This window comes from Leopardus geoffroyi, chromosome C1 (assembly GCF_018350155.1).
Source record: "Leopardus geoffroyi isolate Oge1 chromosome C1, O.geoffroyi_Oge1_pat1.0, whole genome shotgun sequence".
In the NCBI taxonomy this organism is placed as follows: Eukaryota; Metazoa; Chordata; class Mammalia; order Carnivora; family Felidae; genus Leopardus; species Leopardus geoffroyi.
Genome location: NC_059328.1, coordinates 9,444,670 through 9,465,852, shown reverse-complemented (window position 1 = coordinate 9,465,852; position 21,183 = coordinate 9,444,670). Strand labels below are relative to the sequence as shown.

The following is a 21,183-nucleotide window of genomic DNA, read 5'->3' as shown; positions in this document are numbered from 1 at the left end:
GTGAGCAGGAGAGAGAGCAGGGTAGTAAGCACCTGCTACTGATAAGGTGGCTGTGGCAGAGGTCACTAACTTCTTGTGGACTCAACCCTACATGGCTATTTTTAAAGGTGGCCCAGGAAAAGTAGAGTGGGAACTTATAGCAAGAATCCTAAGCTCCAGGTTCTTATCTGAATGTCTAGCCTGTGGGTGTGAGCAGGGCTATCGTGCTGGAAAATGCCAGGGTAGCAGCTCGAAGCAACTGCTTTCTTATCACAGGGCAGTGGAAATTCAAAGCCAGAGGTTCTTCCAGCCCCAAAAACGTAACTGACTCATCTCCCTTGGGTATGGTCCTCCACTGGTTCACACACCCCCTGCCATCCCACAGTAGGAGAGCTAACCACCCAACTCCCCAGAAGGCCAGCTCAGTCAGAGGCAGCATAAAACAATGAAGGCCACATTCCAGGAGAGGAGCCTACCCAGACTCAGCTCAGAGACCTATTCTAGAAGGGACCATGCTCCTCAGATCCCAGTTCTGTCCAACAGCTGAGGGGCCACCAGACGAGGTGCTTTCAGTGAGTGGTTCCTAATTCTCCAACAAAGACACCTGCTGGTCTCCTGCTGTGAATGGACTGAGGAGCCACCAGATGGGATTCCTCTCTGCCCCATGTTTCAGCACGAGCATTCAACTGAAAGCCAGTTAAGGTCATGCACGGGGGTCTCTGTGCAGTAGACTTGGACCTTGGCCTATAAAAGCTGCTAGCCAACCTGAAGACCAGGTAGGGCCAGCCTGGGAACCTGGGCCATCCATTTCATTGGAATTTTTTTAAACATTTATTTATTTTTGAGAGAGACAGAGACAGAGTGTGAGCGGGGGAGGGGCAGAGAGAGAAGGAGACACAGAATCTGAAGCAGGCTCACAGAGCGTGATGCAGGGCTCAAACTCATGAACCGCGAGATCATGACCTGAGCTGAAGTCGGATACCCAACCGACGGAGCCACCCAGGCGCCCCTTCATTGGAATTTTTATTCCTCATGGACAAGTGGCCAACTTGTTGAGTGGTCCTTGACATCCCTTGCCACATCCAAGTACTCTGATTCAGAGTTCATTTAGCTTCTGTGGTAGAGTAAGCATTGATGTCCACCCAGCAGAGTTGGCACTGATGTCCACTCAGAGTAAGCATTGATGTCTACTGTAGAAGAGTGAGTGTTGATGTGAGGAAAGTATTCTCTCCTTCCCTCATGCTCAGTCCAAGCACTGGGTGGAGTTGATCCCATCCTTCACTCCAAGGCCAGTATGGGACTTAGGCCTGGCCAGTCAGAACATTCCATTCCCTTAGTTGTGGCACCTGGACACACCACCCAAAATGCCCACAGAGCTATTGAGTTACAATGTGGTTTCTTCTGGGATGGCTGAGAATGAGGCAAGTCTATAAGGATGGACTTGACTCTAGAGAATGTAAGTATGGAGCTACTCAGGGCCACCCATATGCAGAGGTGAAGGTGAAGTAAATGCAGAGGAGAAGAGAAGGCAGCTGGTGGCATCGTCTGAGTTCCTAGATCAAACCATACCTGATTTATCCTTGGAATTCATAGCTACATCAACCAATACATTCTTTCTCTGATTTAGGCCAATTTGAGTTGGTTGTGTGTCTTCAGACAGAAATCGTTTTTGCTAATACATCTTCAGCCCTTTGGCTCCTTTGACTCCAGGAGATCCAGAGCTCCCTGGCCAGATGGCTCTTGGCTATCTTCATCAGCCTCTAGGTGCCAACCACTATGGAAAACCTATCCATTCTGTCCTAACTCTTCAAGCCCAGACAGTCAAAACTCTGAGCACAGAGGCAGAGGAACAGCAGGAGAAATGTTACTGTGTACCCACAGGGGGAGAGTGACACCAGTTTCCCACTTCCATTCAGCAGTCTAGAACATCAGAGCCCCATCCTCTGAGCTAGGCTGAAAAAAGTCCATGGGATTGCACATGATGCCTGTTTCATTCCAAGGCTAGCCAAGTGCTACCTACAGCCTACATCAGCCTGAACTCTCCCTCAGGAAAGCCACAGGCAACCCTTACATGATCATTCACTCTCTCCAATGGCCACTGCAGCTCAAGTTTTCCTGACCACGAACATGAACAGAGTCCCACCCTCCCCCCCCAAACCTGTCTCTCCTACTGCTCTCCCTTGAGACATCAGAAATATGCATTCTGCAGTTCTAGAAGCTGAAGCAAGAAGAACATGGCAACCTCGACACCCTCCCCAGCCCCACTCAGCCTCGCCTACATCACAACAAAGAGTCCCATTGGGGAACCAGATCGTGGCTGAACGCACACTTCCGCAGTTCTAACAGGAAGGAAAGACGGTCACAGCTTATTTAGAAAACGGACCATGGCATTTAGAATCCTTGCGGAGCAGGGGAATTGCAAGTAGCCCATATCAAAGGTGCTAAGCACTCCGTGGAAACCATCCTCCATGTGGTGCCATGTCACCGGGACTCCCAAGTCCTCCAACCGCTTCTTGAACAACAGTGAATGGTCCCGGAGAAGATCATACTCACAGCTCACAATGCAAGCCTCGGGGAGCTGAGACATGACTTCATCTTCTGCGATCAGGGGTGAGTTCATCAAATCCAGAGCAAGGTTTGTCTCCAGGTAGGCAGCCTCGTTTAGGGGCTCATGGGGCATCGGCCGGTAGCTTTTCTTCTTAAACCTCTCCGGGATGTTTTCTGCACCCAACCACTTTCTGTACTTTTCCCAGACTTCAGCAGGCAAATGGGCACCTTTCATGATGGTGCTTTTCCAGGAGGGGTTGATGTCCAGGTAACGACTCCAACAGTAGAAGGCAAAATTCCAATTGAGCAGTGGGATATTCCTGTTCTGCTGATAGGAAGGGGATTGAAAATCCACAGCTTGGAGGATGGCGTAGACCAGGATCTGAGCACGGATCTTGGGCAGATCTGGACAGTCCAAAAGTTTTTGACAAACTACCGTGGCCATTCCCCCTCCCACACTGTCACCACAGACCACGACCCGATCTGGATCCACCCCATACACATTCAGGGACTTCAAGAAGTGGATGGTGGCTGCGATACAGTCTCGTGCCGCCACCGGGAATTTATGCTGGGGCAGGCGGCGGTATCTAAAAAAGAACCAAGGAACACGGTTTACGCTCATCGCCCTAGGAGAGCCAACAATACGTGTCTAGCATCCCTTAGACCAAATTTCATCCGTTAGCCTCTCTTTCTGAAGCCCAAGAAAGTGAACTCATGGTATGAGGCTTCCATGAGGTGATAGGCATGAAGCCTGGCACACAGGCTCCGTGAGTGGCGGTTGCTGTTCCCTCCGTCTAAATGACCCTTTGGCGGACAGGCTGTGACCACGAGAGCCCTGTCATCTGCCTATGGGTCAACAACTTAGCAATCACCAGCATGAACCCCATCTTTCTGAACCTACCCATGGGTCCTTCCCTGGCTCACAGCTGTCCCCTTTTCTTATGATTCTTGTATGAGCAACTCCAGATTTGCCTGGGTTTCAATTCCAATTAACCCTGCCATGCTTGCAGGTTTTGTGGGAGGATCTTGCAGACATAAAGACCACCAGGGGCCAGCAGTTAACGTACGGGTCTCCTCCAGATCACCCACGTCCACTCTGGACCACTGCTGTCCTAAAGGTGTGCCATGCACTACTGCCATGGAGGTCAGCAGCGTGGCATGCTAGACCTCCCGGTTTCTCAAGAGATTCCAGAAATCTGGGTGTTGTGAGAAATGTTACCATTTTAAATGCTGGTCTCAAATTTAAAAAAGAAAGAAAAAAAAATACTCTGTGGGACCCACGAACTTTTGCCAACCATTCCCATCGCGATGCCTCCTCTTTTAAGCCACCCTGAGTTCATGCCAGGACAGCAATGTTTCTACTCTAAAGCCTCATCTATCTTGGATTCATAAAATAACTCTCTTGCAGAGATTTGCTGGCATACTATAGTGACCAGAGTTGTAAGGCATATCATGGCCAACACTTGGATCAAGACGTCTACCCCACTGCAGATACGGTTTGGGAGCTGAGAATTGTAAAGTGAGTGGTTTCTCTGGGGTCCTCTGCCTCATCCAGGACCGATTTCTGTATCTTTCACTCTAACTCAACCAGCTGTGCCACACGGAAGCTGGGAAATGTATTCCCACCAAGACATTGGCATTGGTACTGCTCTATGGAATGTGCATTTATTAAAATTTTTTAGGAGCAGGAGTGGGGAGGGGCAGAGAGAGAGGAAGACACAGAATCCAAAGCAGGCTCCAGGTTCAGAGCTGTCAGCACAGAGCCCGACGCAGGTCTCGAACCCACAGACCGCGAGATCATGACCTGAGCCGAAGTCAGATGCTTAACCAACTGAACCACCCAGGCGCCCCTGGAATGCGCATTTAAATGAAACCGCAGGGAGAGTGTTATGCTAAGTGAAATAAGCCATACAGAGAAAGACAGATACCATATGTTTTCACTCTTATGTGGATCCTGAGAAACTTAACAGAAACCCATGGGGGGGAGGGGAAGGGAAAAAAGAAAAAGAGGTTAGAGTGGGAGAGAGAGCCAAAGCATAAGAGACTCTTAAAAACTGAGAACAAACTGAGGGTTGATGGGGAGTAGGAGGGAGGGGAGTGGAGGTGATGGGCATTGAAGAGGGCATCTTTTGGGATGAGCACTGGGTGTTGTATGGAAACTAATTTGACAATAAATTTCATATATTAAATAAATAAATAAATAAACCGCAGGAAAGATTAATCAGGAAGGAACCATTCCTGCCCCCGTGGGACAAGGTGTCAGGCGGCAGGGGAGGAAGGATGAGGCCACTTGACCACAGTGACCTCTCCTCTTATGTGTCCACTTTGCCAGGGGAGGGGCCACCCCAGGTCTCTCCTGCCCCCGCCCCGTGTCTCACCGGGGTGGACCTCCCTCTCGGGAGCACTTGGGAATTCTACGGCAATGGCCGAGGTTGTCTGTTACCGTGCAGGGCACTGTGGCATTTCGCGTAGGAGGTGCTAAGTGTCTGGAACGTGCTTCTGTGCCACCAACAGGGCTCATGTTTGCAAAGCCCTGCACTTGAGCTACCCAGAGAAGACCACCCCCCACACAGCTTCCAGATGTTGCCATGCACAGAAGGCCCGAGGGCCACCCACAGGGAGGAGTGCTGTTCTCTGCCTCTCCCTGTCCCTCTCCTCACCGCTGCTCACAGCCCATCATCCCCTGCTCCGGTGTCCTGGTGTCCCTGCATCCCCCTGCCCGCCCCAAGCCTGGCTCTCCACCCCCCTTATCCAGCACCACCCCTCCGTCTTTTACTCACCCAACTGATAGGACCACTGAGCCACTCTTCTTGGACAGATGACAGCATATGACATGATGGGTTTCTAGAAAATAAAAGGTATTTAACATTCACTAGGAAGATTAGTGGCCTCCTTTGCCAGCCATCACCATGAGCTGCCCCTTTCTCTCTGACAACCACCACAGACAGAGAGCTGGGGCTGATCCTAACAAGGTTTTGCAAACTTTCTTTCCAGCTGTGGAGCAGTCCTTCCTCCCCACCTTCTAGAACTTCTCCTCTGAGATCCTGTCTGAAGAACTTCCTCTAAGATTTCCCCCCATCCCCATTGACTCTGCAATCCATTCAAAATATCTGAGATGCCGTTTGGCCATAGAGCACAGGGGTGCGAGCTCTAGATTCAGACCGGAGCTCACATCCCGACTTTGCCTCCTTTTAGCTTGAGCCGAAGTAGTCTGGGGCAAGTGCCTTGACCTCCCTGAGGCTTGACTGCCACATCGGTAAAATGGGTACGATGATAATAACAGGGTTGTTTGGGGGCGGGGGGGTGGTTAATGAGATAACTATTACATAGAGGGCTTCCACAGTGTCTGCTGTGTAAATATTAATTATTAATAATATTTATCAATACCTACTGTTACCACCATCCATTATGCAGACCAAACCAAAACCATGGTTGCATCAAATCCCTTACTCTCAAAAGCTACCGCAGTGTGCCTCTGACATTCCACAGTTTAGAAGGCAGGGCTGAAACCAAATAAAAGGGTTTTTTCCCTTGAATTCATGGGGCACCAGTGTGTGTGTGTGGAGGGGGGGGGCTAAGAAAATAAAACGGTCTCGATTTTGAGTTTTTTCTGTCATTAATTTTCCTCAAATTGTTGGTTCTCCTGTCTGTACCAAAATTTGTCTCAGACGATAGCTGGTATGAAACAAAAGGACATGTGTTTAGCTATTTCCACTTTAAAAAAAATCCTATTTCCAACTGAATAGAGGTGCTGGTTGTAGAACACTATGAACGTACTAAACACCACTGAATTGTACACTTTAAAGTGGTTAATTTGGGGGCGCCTGGGTGGCTCAGTCAGTTAAGCATCCAACTTTGGCTCAGGTCATGATCTCACAGTTCACTGAGTTTGAGCCCACATGGGGTGAGTTCGTTGAGCCTCACTTCGAGCTCCACACTTAGGACTCACTCTCTCTCTCTCTCTCTCCCTCTTTCTTTCTGCCTTTCTCTCGCTTGGGACCTCTTTCTATCAAAAATAAATAAATAAATAAAAATAAATAATTGGGGTGCCTGGGTGGCTCAGTCGATTGAGCGTCCGACCTCTGCTCAGGTCATGATCTTGCAGTTCGTGAGTTTGAGCCCTGTGTCAGGCTCTGTGCTGACAGCTCAGAGCCTGGATCCTGCTTCAAGTTCTGTTTCTCCCTCTCTCCGCCCCTCCCTCATTCACACTCTTTCTCTCAAAAATAAATAAGCATTAAGAAAAAAAGTGGTTAATTTTATGTTGTGTGAATTTCATATATATATATGGATATTCCATATATATATGGATATAAACATATCCACATATGTGTATATGAATATATACACATATGTGTATATGAATATATCCACATATGTGTATATGAATATATACACATATGTGTATATATGAATATATGAATGTAAATAGAGCATATATATGAATATATATATTTATATAGCATATGTATATATGAATATATATGTTGCATATATAGGTCTCCTTAGTTCCAGAAAGAGATCAGTACCTTCCATATCTCTGCCACCTGGATGATCTGGGACCCGCTAACTGTCCGGGTCCTACAGCGGCTTATAGACTGGGGTGCCACCTCTTGCTGGAAGGTGGGTGGCCACCCAGCTCTGCTCTGGGACTGTCATACTATGGGTGGGGTCTGAGGGAAAGACTCTTACTCAGGCTCCCCAGGACCCCCCCGCCGCCGTGGTAGAACACGATGCCAGGCCTGGGGATGCAGGAAAACACTTTGGGCTGGTACAGCTTCACAGGGATTGTCCCGTAGCGGAGGTCTGTGACCACGACATCCGGATCCTCCTTCAGTGGCCTCAGATCATGCATGAAACGGACAAATCGGGGCATAGAACAGATTCTCAGCTTCTCAAAAATCATCCCCTGTTGGTGAGAGAGGAGGAAATGAGGCCGGAAGCATTTCAGTCTGTGCTGCGCTCGGGTGCAGCTGCCACCCGTGCCCCCAGCGGAGTGGCTGGAGGGCAGGCTGGACCACGTGTCCACGTGCGCCCTTGCGACACTGCAGTAAGTCCACCCCACCTTGGCCCACACTGCCCCCTCATCCTCTTTCCCCAGACAATTGACACCCGGTCCCACAAACCGAGCTTCTGGCCACCCCATGAGGGTCCCTCTCCCCCAGAACACCCCCAACCGTGGCCTGGACGTGACCTCTCTTCCCGGGGCAGGCCCTCCTGGACCAGCCCAGCCAATGCAGGCGTCCCAAGCATTAGTTGCTAGTTTTAAGACGTGATAACTACACTGTGGTTATGTTTTTTAAAAGGTGAGGGCGTTCTGGTCTTTCAGAGATAATGACTGAAACCTTTTGGATAAGCTAATATGATGTCTGAGGTCCACTTCCTGAGAAATGAGAAGGGGGAAAAGGTGGGGCCACCGGTGAAACAAGATTGGCCAGGAGTCAGCAATGAGTACTGGGGGGAGGGTACATGGGGCATCTCCATAGTTTTCTGTCTCCTTTGGTGCATATCTGAAAGTTTGCATGATAACAAAATAAAAGTAAACAAAGTCGTCTCTCACCCAGGCACCCTCTTTCTAGTGGTTCCTAACCCTTTTTGCACCAATGCCAGTTGGGCTTTAAGCGATGCCTGTGGACCTCGTCACAGAATGTTTTTGACACCTAAAATAAAATATGTGGGATTATATACGAGCACACAACAGCGAGATCTAGCGGCTGGTTTAATACCATTATTACTTCGAAGAAATGAGGTATCCGTGCAATTTTTCACCATATCTGCCATGGCTGTAATACGCTCTGGAAATATGCGGGATTCCTCTTGGTGACAAAGTCCCAGGTTGTGCTGTCACAACTGTGGTTTGTCCCCATCATTCTTCATGGAAGGGAACCCCGCATTTCCTTTAGAAGTGAGTGAAAACGGAGAGTTTTTTTTTACCCCACCCACTTTCACGGACCCCTTGTCTTCTGTCCCCTTGGGGATTCAGAGAACCCCGGATGAAGAAGCCCTCTTTCACTTTGCTGGAAGCACTTGACGCTCTGTAAATGGATTGGTTTCTAGTGGTTTTGCCTGATTCTTCTCTCTGTCTCCCCACCAACACTGCCATGAGACTATAAGCTCCCTGAAGGCAGACTCTATCTGGGACTTTATTTCTTTTGCCCCTCATTGATCCCAGAGCCACAACTGGTGGACGACACATAGTAGTTACATGACACATCTTTGTAAAAACAAGAAAACAAAACAAAAACAAACAAACAAACAAAAAGCAAGTCAACAAACAGTAATAAGGCTAATACGTATTGAGGGTTTCCTTTATGCCAGGAATTGTAACCTGCACTCGGGACGGTTTAGCTCATCATAGCCCACAACATGCTATGGAGTCTGGACTACTATTTCCCTCTCTTTTGCAGATGAGGAAACTGAGTCATCGTATTTGGGAGTCCAGACTACAGACTATGAGGGTCAAGGTCAGGAAAGCCAGAGGACAAATCATCAGATCTTGTGAAAGCTGGACATAGGAAGCCTTCAGCCAGTGGGTTCTTCTCCAGGAAGGGGTCTTCATGGGAACAGGTGTTTGCACTTGCTTTTCATTATGTAAGAGAGTTGAGAAAGCCTCAGCCTCGGGGGGGGGGGGGCGTTAAGATGGTGGAGCTGTAGGGGGGCCCTAGGCTTGCCTCATCCCTCAAACACAGCTAGATAATGTCAAATCACCCAGGAAAATTGATCTGAGGACTCACAGAACAAACTGCACAATAAGAAGGAGAAAAAGAGGCCACATCGTGGAAGGTAGGAAGGTGCAGAGACGTGATTTGGGGAAGAAAAGAATTGTAGGTGCTGCAGAGAGAAGGGAGCCCTGATCATGGAGAGAGGACAGAGATTGAGAGACAGAGAGAGAGAGGGAGAGAGAGAGAGCAGGGCCCAGGGGACTACATAAGAAAAACATTTGCCCAAACCATTGACGGGCAAATCAAGAGGGGCCGGACATCGCAAGTTGCACAAGCAGGGGGGCCCACAGAAGGCAAAGAAGTCAGAGGCACGGCCTGGTGGGCTTAGCGGTGCTTCAGGGAAGGAGGGAGGAGGCCCAGGAGTGGGCAGTGTGGTCTGAGGATCCCCTGGGTCACACTGGGAGACACAGTTTTCCTGCTTGGAGTGCATCTGGCAGAGGTGGCACAGCCTCTCAGGGGACAAAAGAGCCCCAGGCACCCACATGCTGCCCTGTTCACAAGCATCACAAGCAAAGGAACAGAGACAGAGGGCAGCAAACCTTGGCATCGGCTTTTTGCTGCGCTTTACCACAAACTCCGAGCCCTGCGCGGTCATGCGACTGCCCTTCTGGGACAAACAGGCACCGGTCACAGCACAGTGAGACCCTACCCCAGAGGATCAGCATGGGTCCGTGCCACACTGGGTCCCTGAGTTTGGAATTGTGAAACACAGCCGGGTACCTGAGATAAAACACAAGAGTACTGTGCCACCAGGCAGCAGAAAGCCAGGACACAGAGGGAGGCAGGGGCATCTGAGGGACACCTGGGACACACAAGGGAGATTTGTTCACTCTTCTGTGAGGGCTTCCTGAACAGCAGCGGGGGAGAACTCCCTGCTCCAGGTGAGAGAGAGAGAGAGAGACAGAGAGAGAAAGGACTGATGTCATTCCCCAGCCCATCACACTGCTGGACTTCAGTGGGCAGCACAGCATCACCCAGGGGAAGCTGGAGCCCCTTACACCAAGCCCCTCCCCCCTGCGCCTTGCAGGTGCTTCTGAACTAGGGCAAGTCCCCCTGAGAGCTAGCACAGCAGGCCCCTCCCCCAGAAGACCAGTGCAACTCCCCCCCAACACACACACACACACACACCAGGTCTACTGATGTAGAATGCAGCTCTAGGGGAAATAGGATCCAGCTTCTTTTAACAAGTAGACTAAAACACACCTAGTTAAAGCTCACCACACACTAGACAAGGTCCAAACACCCCACTGCAGGCAAGGAGAAGTTCTGCAGAGGATTGACCTGAGGGAAAGAGCAGCCAAAACACAGCAGCAGAGTGCACACGGCATATACCAGAGACCCTTCCTGAAGCACCAGTCCCTGAACAGTATATGAGGTCTTCTTCATATAGCCATTACTCTCGAGACGCCTGGCTGGCTCTGACAGTTAAGCGTCTGACTCTTGATTTCAGCGCAGGTCACAACCTCGAGCTTCGTGAGATTGAGCCCTGTGTCAGGCTCTATGCTGACGGCACAGAACTTGCTTGGGATTCCCCCTCTGTCTCCCTCTAACCCTCTGCCCCGCTCGTTCTCTTGCTCTCTCTCAAAATAAATAAATGAACATTATAGCCATAACTCTTAGGAGCAGGGAACAGAACAGGCTTTCCTAACACACAGAAGACACAGACGTAAACAAAATGCCAAGACAGAGGGATGCATCCCAAAAGAAGGAACAAAAAGGGGTCACGGCCAGGGATCTAATCGAAACAGACATAAGTAATATGCCTGACCTGGAATTTAGAACAACAATCATGAGGATACTAGCTAAGCTTGAGGAAAGCAAAGAAGACACCAGGGAGTCCCTTCCGTTGCATAAGAGACTTAACCGTGTTTTCTGTATTCAATCTGTCAGCCCTCTGGAAAAGCACAACCAGTCCCCGTTGGCAACTTTGACACAATTCTCCCCACGATCTATTTGTATCTATTCTATTAAATTCACACACCAGTAGCAATGAGCAGAATCTGACTATATGACATAAACAGTTTTCCATCTCTCAATAGTAAAAAGATTGTGTGTGTGTGTGTGTGTGTGTGTGTGTGTGTGTGTATCTAAAGCTACATTCTGAAGTTTTGCTCATTTGTACTAATTTACCAATTGGCTGCATGTGTCTTTGTTGTTGGCTGGTTCTAGCTAGGTAGGTGGTAATGGGGGCTCAAAATCCGGAGTAACTCATTCTTGTCTTCACAGCTTCATAGTGTGTGCTGTGAAGACAGTAAGACAGGAGGCAGGGAGGGTGGGACTGGAATCGACCTTTCTTTCCTGTTAACCGAGGAAGTAAATCTTTTTTCATTTTCTGGCTCTGAGTCCAGTACAGCTTGAGCAACACTAGGAAGAGATTGAGAACCTCTTAGTTAATAGGTTCCCTAACAGGGATCATTCAGATGTGAGAATAAAATGCAGCCAGCCTGTCTCTGCTGCTGCGTCAATGCAACTAGAATCTTCTCATGTGTTTTCCCAACCTCCTCCTTGAACCCTCAGGCGGAGAGGAAAAATCAAACACGGAACTCACCCATCTCAACAACAGCAGGAAAAGGCAATCCAGGACCCGCAGTTTCACCGGGTGGCCGATGGCTGCAGGGATGTCCGCAGTAAGGAGATGGCTGCAGATGACCCACAGACCAACCCCCAAGAACGCACAGGCTGCCATGAGAAGGGGCAGGAGCAGGACTGCCATCATGCTGTTTTTCAGCACAGAGGAGGCTAAGAGAAGAGGCTGTTCAGTGCCAGACACAGTCAGGAGTCAGCAGCCCTCCTCCACTTATACACCACAACCTGCCCTCCCCACCTCCCCATCTCCACAGCATTGGCCCAGCCCAGGTGAGTCACAGACTCAGGTGAGGACGTAATTCTAGGGCAGGGCCCATGCAGAGGAGAAAGTGGTTCATGCAGCCTGACTCAGCTGGAAATGAGGGCTCCAAAGTTCCAGCTACACCCTGGAGCACTGCTACGTGAAATGGCCTTGGAGGAGCACCTGGGTGGCTTAGTTGGTTAAGTGCCCACCTCTTGGTTTCGGCTCCGGTCATGATCTCACAGTCTGTGAGTTCGAGCCCCGCGTCAGGCTCCGTGTTGCCACTGCGGAGCCTGCTTGGGATTCTTTCTCTCTCAAAATAAATAAATAAACTTAAAAAAAAAAAAAGAAATGGCCTTGGAGAAGTCACCATGGATGTCACAAACACCATTCCCTCCACCTGTGCTCTGGTGGCACTCACCCCCTAATTACACTCTGGCCATGCTCGCTGTTCCTTAGTCTGCCAAGGAGGTCCCAGAGTGTTTGTACTTGTGGTTCTCTGTGCAACAGTGTTCCCCAAGACAATGGTTGAGCTCAACTCCTCCCCTACTGCAGGTCTCTATTCAAATGTCACCTTCTGAGTGAGGCTGTGCCTGGACACCTTATTTAAAGGTATAACTCCCCACCAGCATCCCTATGCCCATCCCACCCTCCACTTCTTCATGGCCTTTATTATCACCTGAAATATCGCATACTTCACTTGTTTGTTTATTGTCTGTGGAGTGGCACCTCTGTGGGGACAAGAATTTTTGCTTTGTTCCTTGCCTTATCCTCAGAGGTTAGGTCAGGGTTTGGTACTTAGCAGGTGCTCAGCAAATGTCTACCAAATGAAGCAATGAATGAACAAGCTTTGTCCTTTTCATTGTAAAGCAGGAAAATTTGAGCTTACCTGCCTTTTCAGGTTAGGTCAGAGATCGATGTCACTGTTCAAAATCTTCCCTAATGACAAGTCCCACATCTGCAGTAACAGCGATGACGGCTGCCCTCTCCTCCACCTCCCCACCATGGTGTCAGAGCACAGGGAGATCCTACCCGCCCGGGAGAGAACTGGCAATGTCTAGAGACATTTTTGGTTGTCACAACAAAATGGGCAGGGTGGGGGCTGATACTGGCATCGCAGGGGTCTGTTCCAGAGATGTTGCTTAACATCCGGCAATGCACAGCGAGGAGGTACCTGGTCCAACAGGCTGGTAGTGCCCAGGATGAAGACTCGGATTTGAAGCCTGGCTCTGCCCCATCCAGCATTCTCATCGTGAGCGAGTTACAATACACTCTCTGAGCCTCAGCTTCCCAGACTGTAAGATGGGGATAATAATAGTAACTCCATTAGCTTTCAGTGTGCATTTCTTTGAATCCAATGAAGTAGAACATTCTTTCATATTTTACCCATTATTTGAGGTTTTTCCTTTACGGATTCATGTGAACTTATTTTGTGTCTTCATACTCTGTATCTAAAATTTTCTGTTTTTGTTTATCTTTTTGCACTGACTTGAAAAGATATTTGTAGTAATAACATTGGTGACAGACGGTGACCACACGTATTGTGGTGGGCACTTAGTAATGTATAGAATTGCTGAGTCAGTATGCTGTGCATCTGAATCTAATATCACACTGTATGGAGTGTATACTTCAATAAAAATTTTTTTAAATATTTTTAAGGATTATTTTCTAGTTATTTGCTTTTTTAACTTTGTTAATGTCATTTTTCTGCGTTGACGTTTGTAATTTTTACACAATGAAATCTCTCATCTGTTCTCTTATTATGCTTAGAAAGATCTTTTTTACAGTACATGAAACTATATGCCAATGATTTTGAAAATGAAGATTTTCTTTGTCAAAATATAAATATCTGGGGGCTCCTGGGTGGTTCAGTCGCTTCAGCATCCGCCTCATGATTTCAGCTCAGGTCATGATCTCACTGGTTCATGGGATGGGGCCTCACGTCAGGCTCTGCACTATCATTGGGGATTTTCTCTCTCCTTCTCTCTTTGCCCCTCCCTTACTCACACATGTGCTCTCTTGCTCTCAGAATAAATAAGTAAACTTAAAAAATATATATGAATTTCACCCAAGAAATAGAAAATACGCATAGATCAATTACTATGAGCAGGATTAGAGTCTGTTACCACCGAGGTTTATAAACACTTAACCCAGAAATTATGCAAAAGCACAGGGAGAATGAGGGAATGCCTACATATAAGCACCGAACCATTTTTTATTTCCTGGTTATATCACTTAGGATCAGTAATTCTAGCTGCTATAACAAAAGATTTTGGTAGAATGAAGACTGATTTTCCCCTCCCAACACAGACACTGGCGTCTTTGAGGAACATCCGCACCACTTGCTGATTCCAGGACCCACGTTTCTTTCCGTCTGATGTTCTGACACCTTCCGGTCCTCCGCCGGTCCTCCGTGCCTTGCCAGGAGCCCCAGGAGTGATATGCTCGCGGAAGAACCCGTGGAGGAGAACTTAAGGGCCAGGCCTGGAAATGCATCCCGTTGGCCGGAACGCATTCACGTGGCTTCACCGAAATGCGTGGGACTCGCTGGGGGGGGCGCAAACCTTCCATCTACCTAAGGATGAAAATGAAATGGAGTTTGGCGGATTCATAGGATCGTTCTGCCACGCAGCCTTTTGTCCAACAAGCAAGAGGAGATTTAATATAGGGAATTCAAAACACTGTGGGCAGGGTGGAGGGAGGGCAGGCTTTCAGTAAACAGCACCCCAGGTGTCACAGGAAACCACTCTGCTGACTGATCTCTGGAACAGGAAGAGGGCTGACTCGCCAGGGGACACCGGGAGGCGCGTGCAAAACGTGGAGGCTTCTACTGGCTGGTGGTCACGTGCGCATGCTCGGCGCTGCCCAGGAAGAATGGTTTCCGCTTCTAGCTGCCTTCCAGAGCTTTCGGGACGGATGTTCCTGAGACAAACTGGAGCCTTGTGGGCAAGATGGCCTAGGAAGCGCCATTCTCCGGCATTTAACCCCCAGACACAGGAGAGGGTTCAGAACAGTAAGGAGGGTGCTGAGTGCCAGCATCTGGCACAAAAAATAGTTTGATCGTGATGTTAGGGCCCTTGAAGTCCAACCACAGACCGCCAAGGAGTCCCCAGCCCAAGGTCAGGTCAAGTACTCCTGTTACGTCTCTTTGTGGTGTCTGTGCTCCTGCAGGCTCATTAGGGAATTTCTAGCAGTCTTTTCCTTTGTGTATCTTGCTGCGATGTCATTTGGCACAGAGTTATATATTTACTGTGGAAGTCGCCTTTCTCAGCGTGCTGGAGTTGCCCTAAACAAAGGACCCCAGGCTGGGGGTGGGGGTGGGGGAAGGGGAGCTTTAGCAAAAGAAGCTTAGAGTCTCCCAGTTCTGGAGGCTGGAGGTCCAAGGTGTCACCAGGGCTGATATCTTCTGAGGGCTGTGCAGGAAGGGTGTGCTCCAGGACCCTCTCCTTGGCTTTTGGACAGCTGTCATCGCCCTGTATCTTCACATTGTCTTCCCTCTACACATGTCTCTGTGTCCAGTTTCCCTTTTTACAAGGACACCAGTTGTATTGGAGTGAGGCCCACTCTGAGGACCTCATTTTGATCATCTCTGCAAAGACCTTACCTCTTAAGTAAGGTCACATTCTGAGGTACTGGGGGTTAGGCTCAACATATGAATTTAGGGGTGCCTGGCTGCCTCAGTCGAGTAGAGCATGTGACTCTTGATCTCAGGGTCGTGAGTTTGAGCCCCATGTTGGGTGTAAGGATTACTTAAAAAAAAAAATTTTTTTTTTAATTTAAAAACTCACAACAGGGGCGCCTGGGTGGCGCAGTCGGTTGAGCGTCCGACTTCAGCCAGGTCACGATCTCGCGGTCCGGGAGTTCGAGCCCTGCGTCAGGCTCTGGGCTGATGGCTCAGAGCCTGGAGCCTGTTTCCGATTCTGTGTCTCCCTCTCTCTCTGCCCCTCCCCCGTTCATGCTCTGTCTCTCTCTGTCCCAAAAATAAATAAACGTTGAAAAATAAAATAAAATAAAATAAAATAAAAACTCACAACATATGAATTTAGAGGGACATAATTCAACCCACAACAGCACCCTTATCAACATTGAATGGTATTCTTTTACGATACGTTTCCTGCCTTGAATTCTACTTGCCCAAAGGCAGAAGCTAAGAAGTATTTGAGTGTACTTCTCCCCTGGGCCAAGCAATCTCTAGAAAAATAACACTCTACGTTCCCTCTACTTCTGCACTCACTCTTCCCCTTGGAGGAGAAGTGGCTTTTGCGAAATGGAGAAGGAATTGGGCATGCTCAGCTCGCTGTGACATCTGTTTGCCCGCAGAGAAGGGGCATCCTGTTCTCTGTAGCCAGGTGCCTCCAGAGAGAGGTGTATGTATGTTCAATGCTGCCTGGGACCCTGTTCCTAATATCAGGCAGCACCCTTGCCCACACACCTAAGCCACATGCTCTGATAATCAGCTTTATCAGAAAGAAAGGTGATGTATCAGGGTCCTAGCAGGAATTGGATTGCTTACTCATGCTATAGACTGAATGTTTGTGTCCCCCTGTAATTCATATGCTGACTCTAATCCCCAGTGTGATGATATTTGGAGGTGGGCCCTTTGGGAGGTGATCAGGTCATGAGGGTGGGGCCCACATGAATGGGATTAGTGCCCTAGTAAGAGACCTCCAAGAGTTCCTTTGCCCCTTCTGCCATGTGAGGATACAGAGAAAAGACAGCTGTCAATGAACCAGGAAGTGGGTTCTCACACATGGAATCTGTTAGCACCTTGATCTTGGACTTCCCAGCCTTCTATTGTGTTTAAGCCACCCAGTTTATGGTAATTTTATTACAGCAGCCTGAATGGACTAAGACCATCATATTAGGATAATTTGGAAAGAGCCCACAGGATAGCACAGCCGGTAACAGCAGGGCTCCATTCTCCCTCCCAGAGGGGAGGGAATATAGCAGAACCAACGCTGTGTGGAAAGGGCTCCCTGTGAGCTGAGCTGAGGCACACAGCTTACACATGGCAAACCCACGGGGATAGAGCTGGCCCCACTGTCACTCCCCTTCCTTCCTAGGCTCTCATGCTATTGTGCTCCTCTGCCCAGGCCCTTCAGGAAAGCAGAGGGCAAAGGATGCTCTTGGCGGGGTCCATGCAGGTCAGTTTCCCAGGCTACAGAGTGGGTGGAGGAAGGTGGGGAGCCTACCTGGGGGACAAAGGGAAAATGTCCAGCACAGAGGTATTTTCATCTCCAAATCCTTGAGCCCTATTCTGTTTTCTGGTTAGTGTTGAGCTCATGGAGGAAGGGAGGAATAATGTATTCATTTCCCACTGCTGCTATAGTAAATTACCACCAATTTAGAGCCTTGAAATGATACCGATTTATTCTCACACAGTTCTGGAAGCAGAAGTTCTAACATCAAGGTATCAGCTGGGCTGCATTCCGCTTAGAGGCTCACACCTGTTTCCTCCCTTTTCCCAGCTTCTAGAGGTGCCTGCATTCCTGAGCCAAGGAATCCCAGGATCCCCTCCCAGCACCACTCTGTTCTCTGTTTCTGTCATCCCACCTCCTTCTCTGATGCTGCCTCCTCCTATCTCTCCCTCTTATATGGGCCTCCGTGATTACATTAGGCCCACTTGGATGATCCAGGATAATCTCCCCACCTCAAAATCCTTAATTACAAGTTCAAAGTCCCTTTTGCCATGTAAGGTAACATATTTGCAAGTTCTGGGATTAAGATATGAACATCTCTGGGAGGGGGGTGGGGGGATGTTATTCAGCCCACCACAGTGAGGGGACCAGTGAACCAACCCTTTTCAAACCCCCTTGGCTTTGGGAAATAGGCACGTGCAATTTGCTTTTGCAAATGCACTCAGTGTGTATTTTGCTATAGCAGTTACTATCATCAATAGAACTCCCATTTGAAACTCTTTTCGGTGCATCATCTAAAGACTTAGTAGAATTCTCTCCTTTCTCAAGATAAGAATTACTTGCCTGGTGTTTGCCAGAAGCAGGGAGTGGGGGCAGGCCAAATGAGTGAAGGTGGTCAAAAGGTACAAATTTCCATTTACAAGGTAAATAAGTCCAAGGGATGCCATGTGCCGTGGGGACTCCAGTTAACAATACTGTATGTTGAAAGTTGTTAAGAGTAATTGCTAGATTCTTATCACAAGAAAAAAAAATGTCACTATGTGTGGTGATGAAATTAACTAAACTTGGGGCGCCTGGGTGGCGCAGTCGGTTAAGCGTCCGACTTCAGCCAGGTCACGATCTCACGGTCCGTGAGTTCGAGCCCCGCGTCAGACTCTGGGCTGATGGCTCAGAGCCTGGAGCCTGTTTCCGATTCTGTGTCTCCCTCTCTCTCTGCCCCTCCCCCGTTCATGCTCTGTCTCGCTCTGTCCCAAAAATAAATAAACGTTGAAAAAAAAAAAAAAGAAATTAACTAAACTTTTTTTTAAGGTTGTATTTTTAAGCAATCTCTACACACAACGTGGGGCTCGGACTCATGACCCCAAGATCAAGAGTTGAGCCGCCACCAACTGAGCCAGCCAGGTGCCCCTAACTAAATTTTTTGTGGTGGTCATTTTGCAATGTATGTGCATACATCTATCGAACCATTATGTCACATACCTAAAACCAATACAATGCTGTATGCCAATGATGCTTCAATAAATTAATAATAATAATAATTACCTGCCTGGAGTGTGGCATGTTGTTGGCTCCTTTGGGAAACATGCTGCTTTCTTATCTTCCTTCCTTTTATCTTCTATCTTCCGGTCGTGTGTCCACTTCTGTGCATCTTTTACTTTGACCTCATTGCACATGCTTTTGCTGTAAGTTGTCACAAATCCTCTGTGAAAAGAGCCATCAGGAATCTTTGACTTTCTTTTCTATCTTCCAAGTGAATAAAGACAGAAGGTATGAAAAAATTACTAGACTAATCTTCCTTAGTATAGTTCCTGCCTTAAAAGTGGCTCCATAAATGGATACCAAGGACACCTTTGTCTCTTTCCCCACCTTTCACATCATGGAGGGGCTCTTAATCCCTTAGGAAAATCCATATGTGCTTTGAAGGGTAGAGGGGAAGGAAGTGAGGGTGGAGGGGCTGAGGGACTCGGGGTGTGGTGCACATTTTAAGGGAAAAATGAGCTAAAAGTAGTTTCCTGAAAACACATTCCTGGGTTTGGAGAAACAGAGGCTGAAACTCCCAGATGGAAGTCCCTGGAGTCCAACTGAGTCCCTAGCAAAGGGTTTTGGAGAACAGTGTTGGTAGCAGGTGGACACGAGGGTCTGCAGGGCCAGAGAGGCTGTGAAAGTTACATCAGGCCACCTGACCCTTTGGGTCTCTATCTCAGATGCAGACAAATCAAAGGGGTGACAGTCAGGCATGATGGTGCAGAGAGCCAGGTGGAAGTGTTCCACAGAGGGCACGTGAATTTAAACTTGGACCAGATCCCAGCAGTGCCAGCTTCTCCTGCATGCGGCACCAATATGGCGTCAGCTTTGGAAAAACCTGTCTCTGTGTAATTGCCCTTGTTTGCAGCATCAGAAGGTGCCTTCATGCATTCATTCACTCACTCATTCATTTATTCATTCATAAATGTTTAGGATGCTCACTCTCCAAGCAACTCTCTGGGGAGAGCCTTCCAGGCAGAGATGTAATACTTCCTGAGGAAGCCCCTGGGAAGGAAAGGAGGGGACCCACCTTGTGTTTCAGGAGCCCCTCCTGCCTCAAGAACAGGCAAACAAGCTTTGACCTAAAGGCTAGGTCAACTTTCCAAAATCTGAAGTAACTAATCCTGGCTGAATCTTCACAATGGCTTTGTTCATCCATGTTAATTTTATGATGGCTTGATGTTGGACATAATGGCAGACAGGTGGAGTGACCCTGCAGACACCCAGGAACCCTTTGGAATGTCCCACTCCTTCCTGATCATTCATTGTTGGGGGCTGATCCTTGAATCTTTTTGTGCTGCAGACTTTTTCTCAGAATATTTTTCGGACTTATTTCATAAAAACAATGTTCTTAAATAACTGCAAAACAGACATAGACTTACTAAGAAAAATTAATTACATTAAAATGGAGTTGTAGAGATTTTTTTTCAGTTTCTAATATAGAAATATAAGTGCTTTAAAAAAACATTAAATAACACTACCTAGTGGCAGATCTAGAAATGCCACATTTTGAAATAATGATGAGCATAAAGGATGTTTTGTAATATTTGTCACAACTGAAATACATGAAAATATTTGTGATCTTATTGGTGATAAAGTCCCAGGTACAAGCAATATTACTGTGGCCTGTGGCCCACATTTCTGCCAGAAAAAAAAAATTTAGGGATGCCCGGATGACTCAGTCAGTTAAGCGTTCGGCTCAGGTCATGATCTCATAGTTTATGAGATTGAGCCCTTTATCAAGCTCTGTGCTGATAGTGCAGAGCCTGCTTAGGATCCTCTCTCTCCTTTTCTCTCTGCCCCTCCTGCGTATTCTCTCTCTCTCTCTCAAAAATAAATATTTTTAAAAGTTCTAAATTTCAATTAGAGGTTCATGAAAATAAGTGTGATTTCTTTCCCCATTCAAGTTCATGACTACTTGACTGCTAAGCACTGAGCCCCTGTTTGAAGGTACAGGAGTTTTGTTGAAAATATTTGAGCTGCAAAATAAACTTTTGGTGTTTCCCAAAGATGAGAAGCTATCTTGGTTTCAGGTACTCAGCAAAACGAAGTGTTCCCACTAGAAAATGATACCTGCCCTCTGTTCCCCAAGGGAAATACAATCCCACTCCCTTCTGTAGCCACAGCTGGTTAGTAGCTTGACAGGTCTGGATCCTAATAATTGAGTCAGGATTTGAAAGACAATTAAGTGAGGGAGGAGTTAAGGTGGTGGAGAAGTAGGGGTGGGCTTTCCTCTCCTTCAAACACAGCCGTATTGAGGTCAGATCACTTGGAACATCCAAGAAATCAATCTGGGAGGAGCAGAAGGATCTCCACGGTTGGAGAGAGACGGCATGGCAGGTGAGAGGCACGTGGAAGTGAATTGATGGTAGAGGGAAATGGTGGTGCTGCGGAGGGGAGGGAACCCTTTCTGTGGAGAGAGAAAAGAAAGAGAAAGAGAGAGGGGTTG

General features: G+C 48.0%; 1 protein-coding gene across 4 annotated transcripts; it reads right to left on the bottom strand.

Annotated features, from left to right (window-relative positions):
• Nucleotides 1-916: 916 nt before the first annotated feature.
• On the bottom strand, nucleotides 917-20,461 carry AADACL3 (arylacetamide deacetylase like 3). 4 transcript variants are annotated; one of them, XM_045475691.1, is made up of 5 exons: nucleotides 19,765-20,461; nucleotides 18,753-18,911; nucleotides 7,216-7,432; nucleotides 5,307-5,370; nucleotides 917-3,113 (listed from the first exon to the last, which is right to left on the bottom strand). In XM_045475691.1, the coding sequence occupies exons 2-5, from the start codon at nucleotides 18,792-18,794 to the stop codon at nucleotides 2,339-2,341; spliced, it is 1,098 nt and encodes a 365-aa protein (XP_045331647.1). In that variant the 5' UTR covers nucleotides 18,795-18,911; nucleotides 19,765-20,461; the 3' UTR covers nucleotides 917-2,338. The 4 variants fall into 4 exon arrangements, with proteins under 4 accessions (XP_045331647.1, XP_045331646.1, XP_045331645.1 ...); XM_045475690.1 differs by lacking the exon at nucleotides 19,765-20,461 and having other exon boundaries at nucleotides 18,753-19,751; XM_045475689.1 differs by lacking the exons at nucleotides 18,753-18,911; nucleotides 19,765-20,461 and adding an exon at nucleotides 11,794-12,335.
• Between the last annotated feature and the right edge of the window lie 722 nt (nucleotides 20,462-21,183).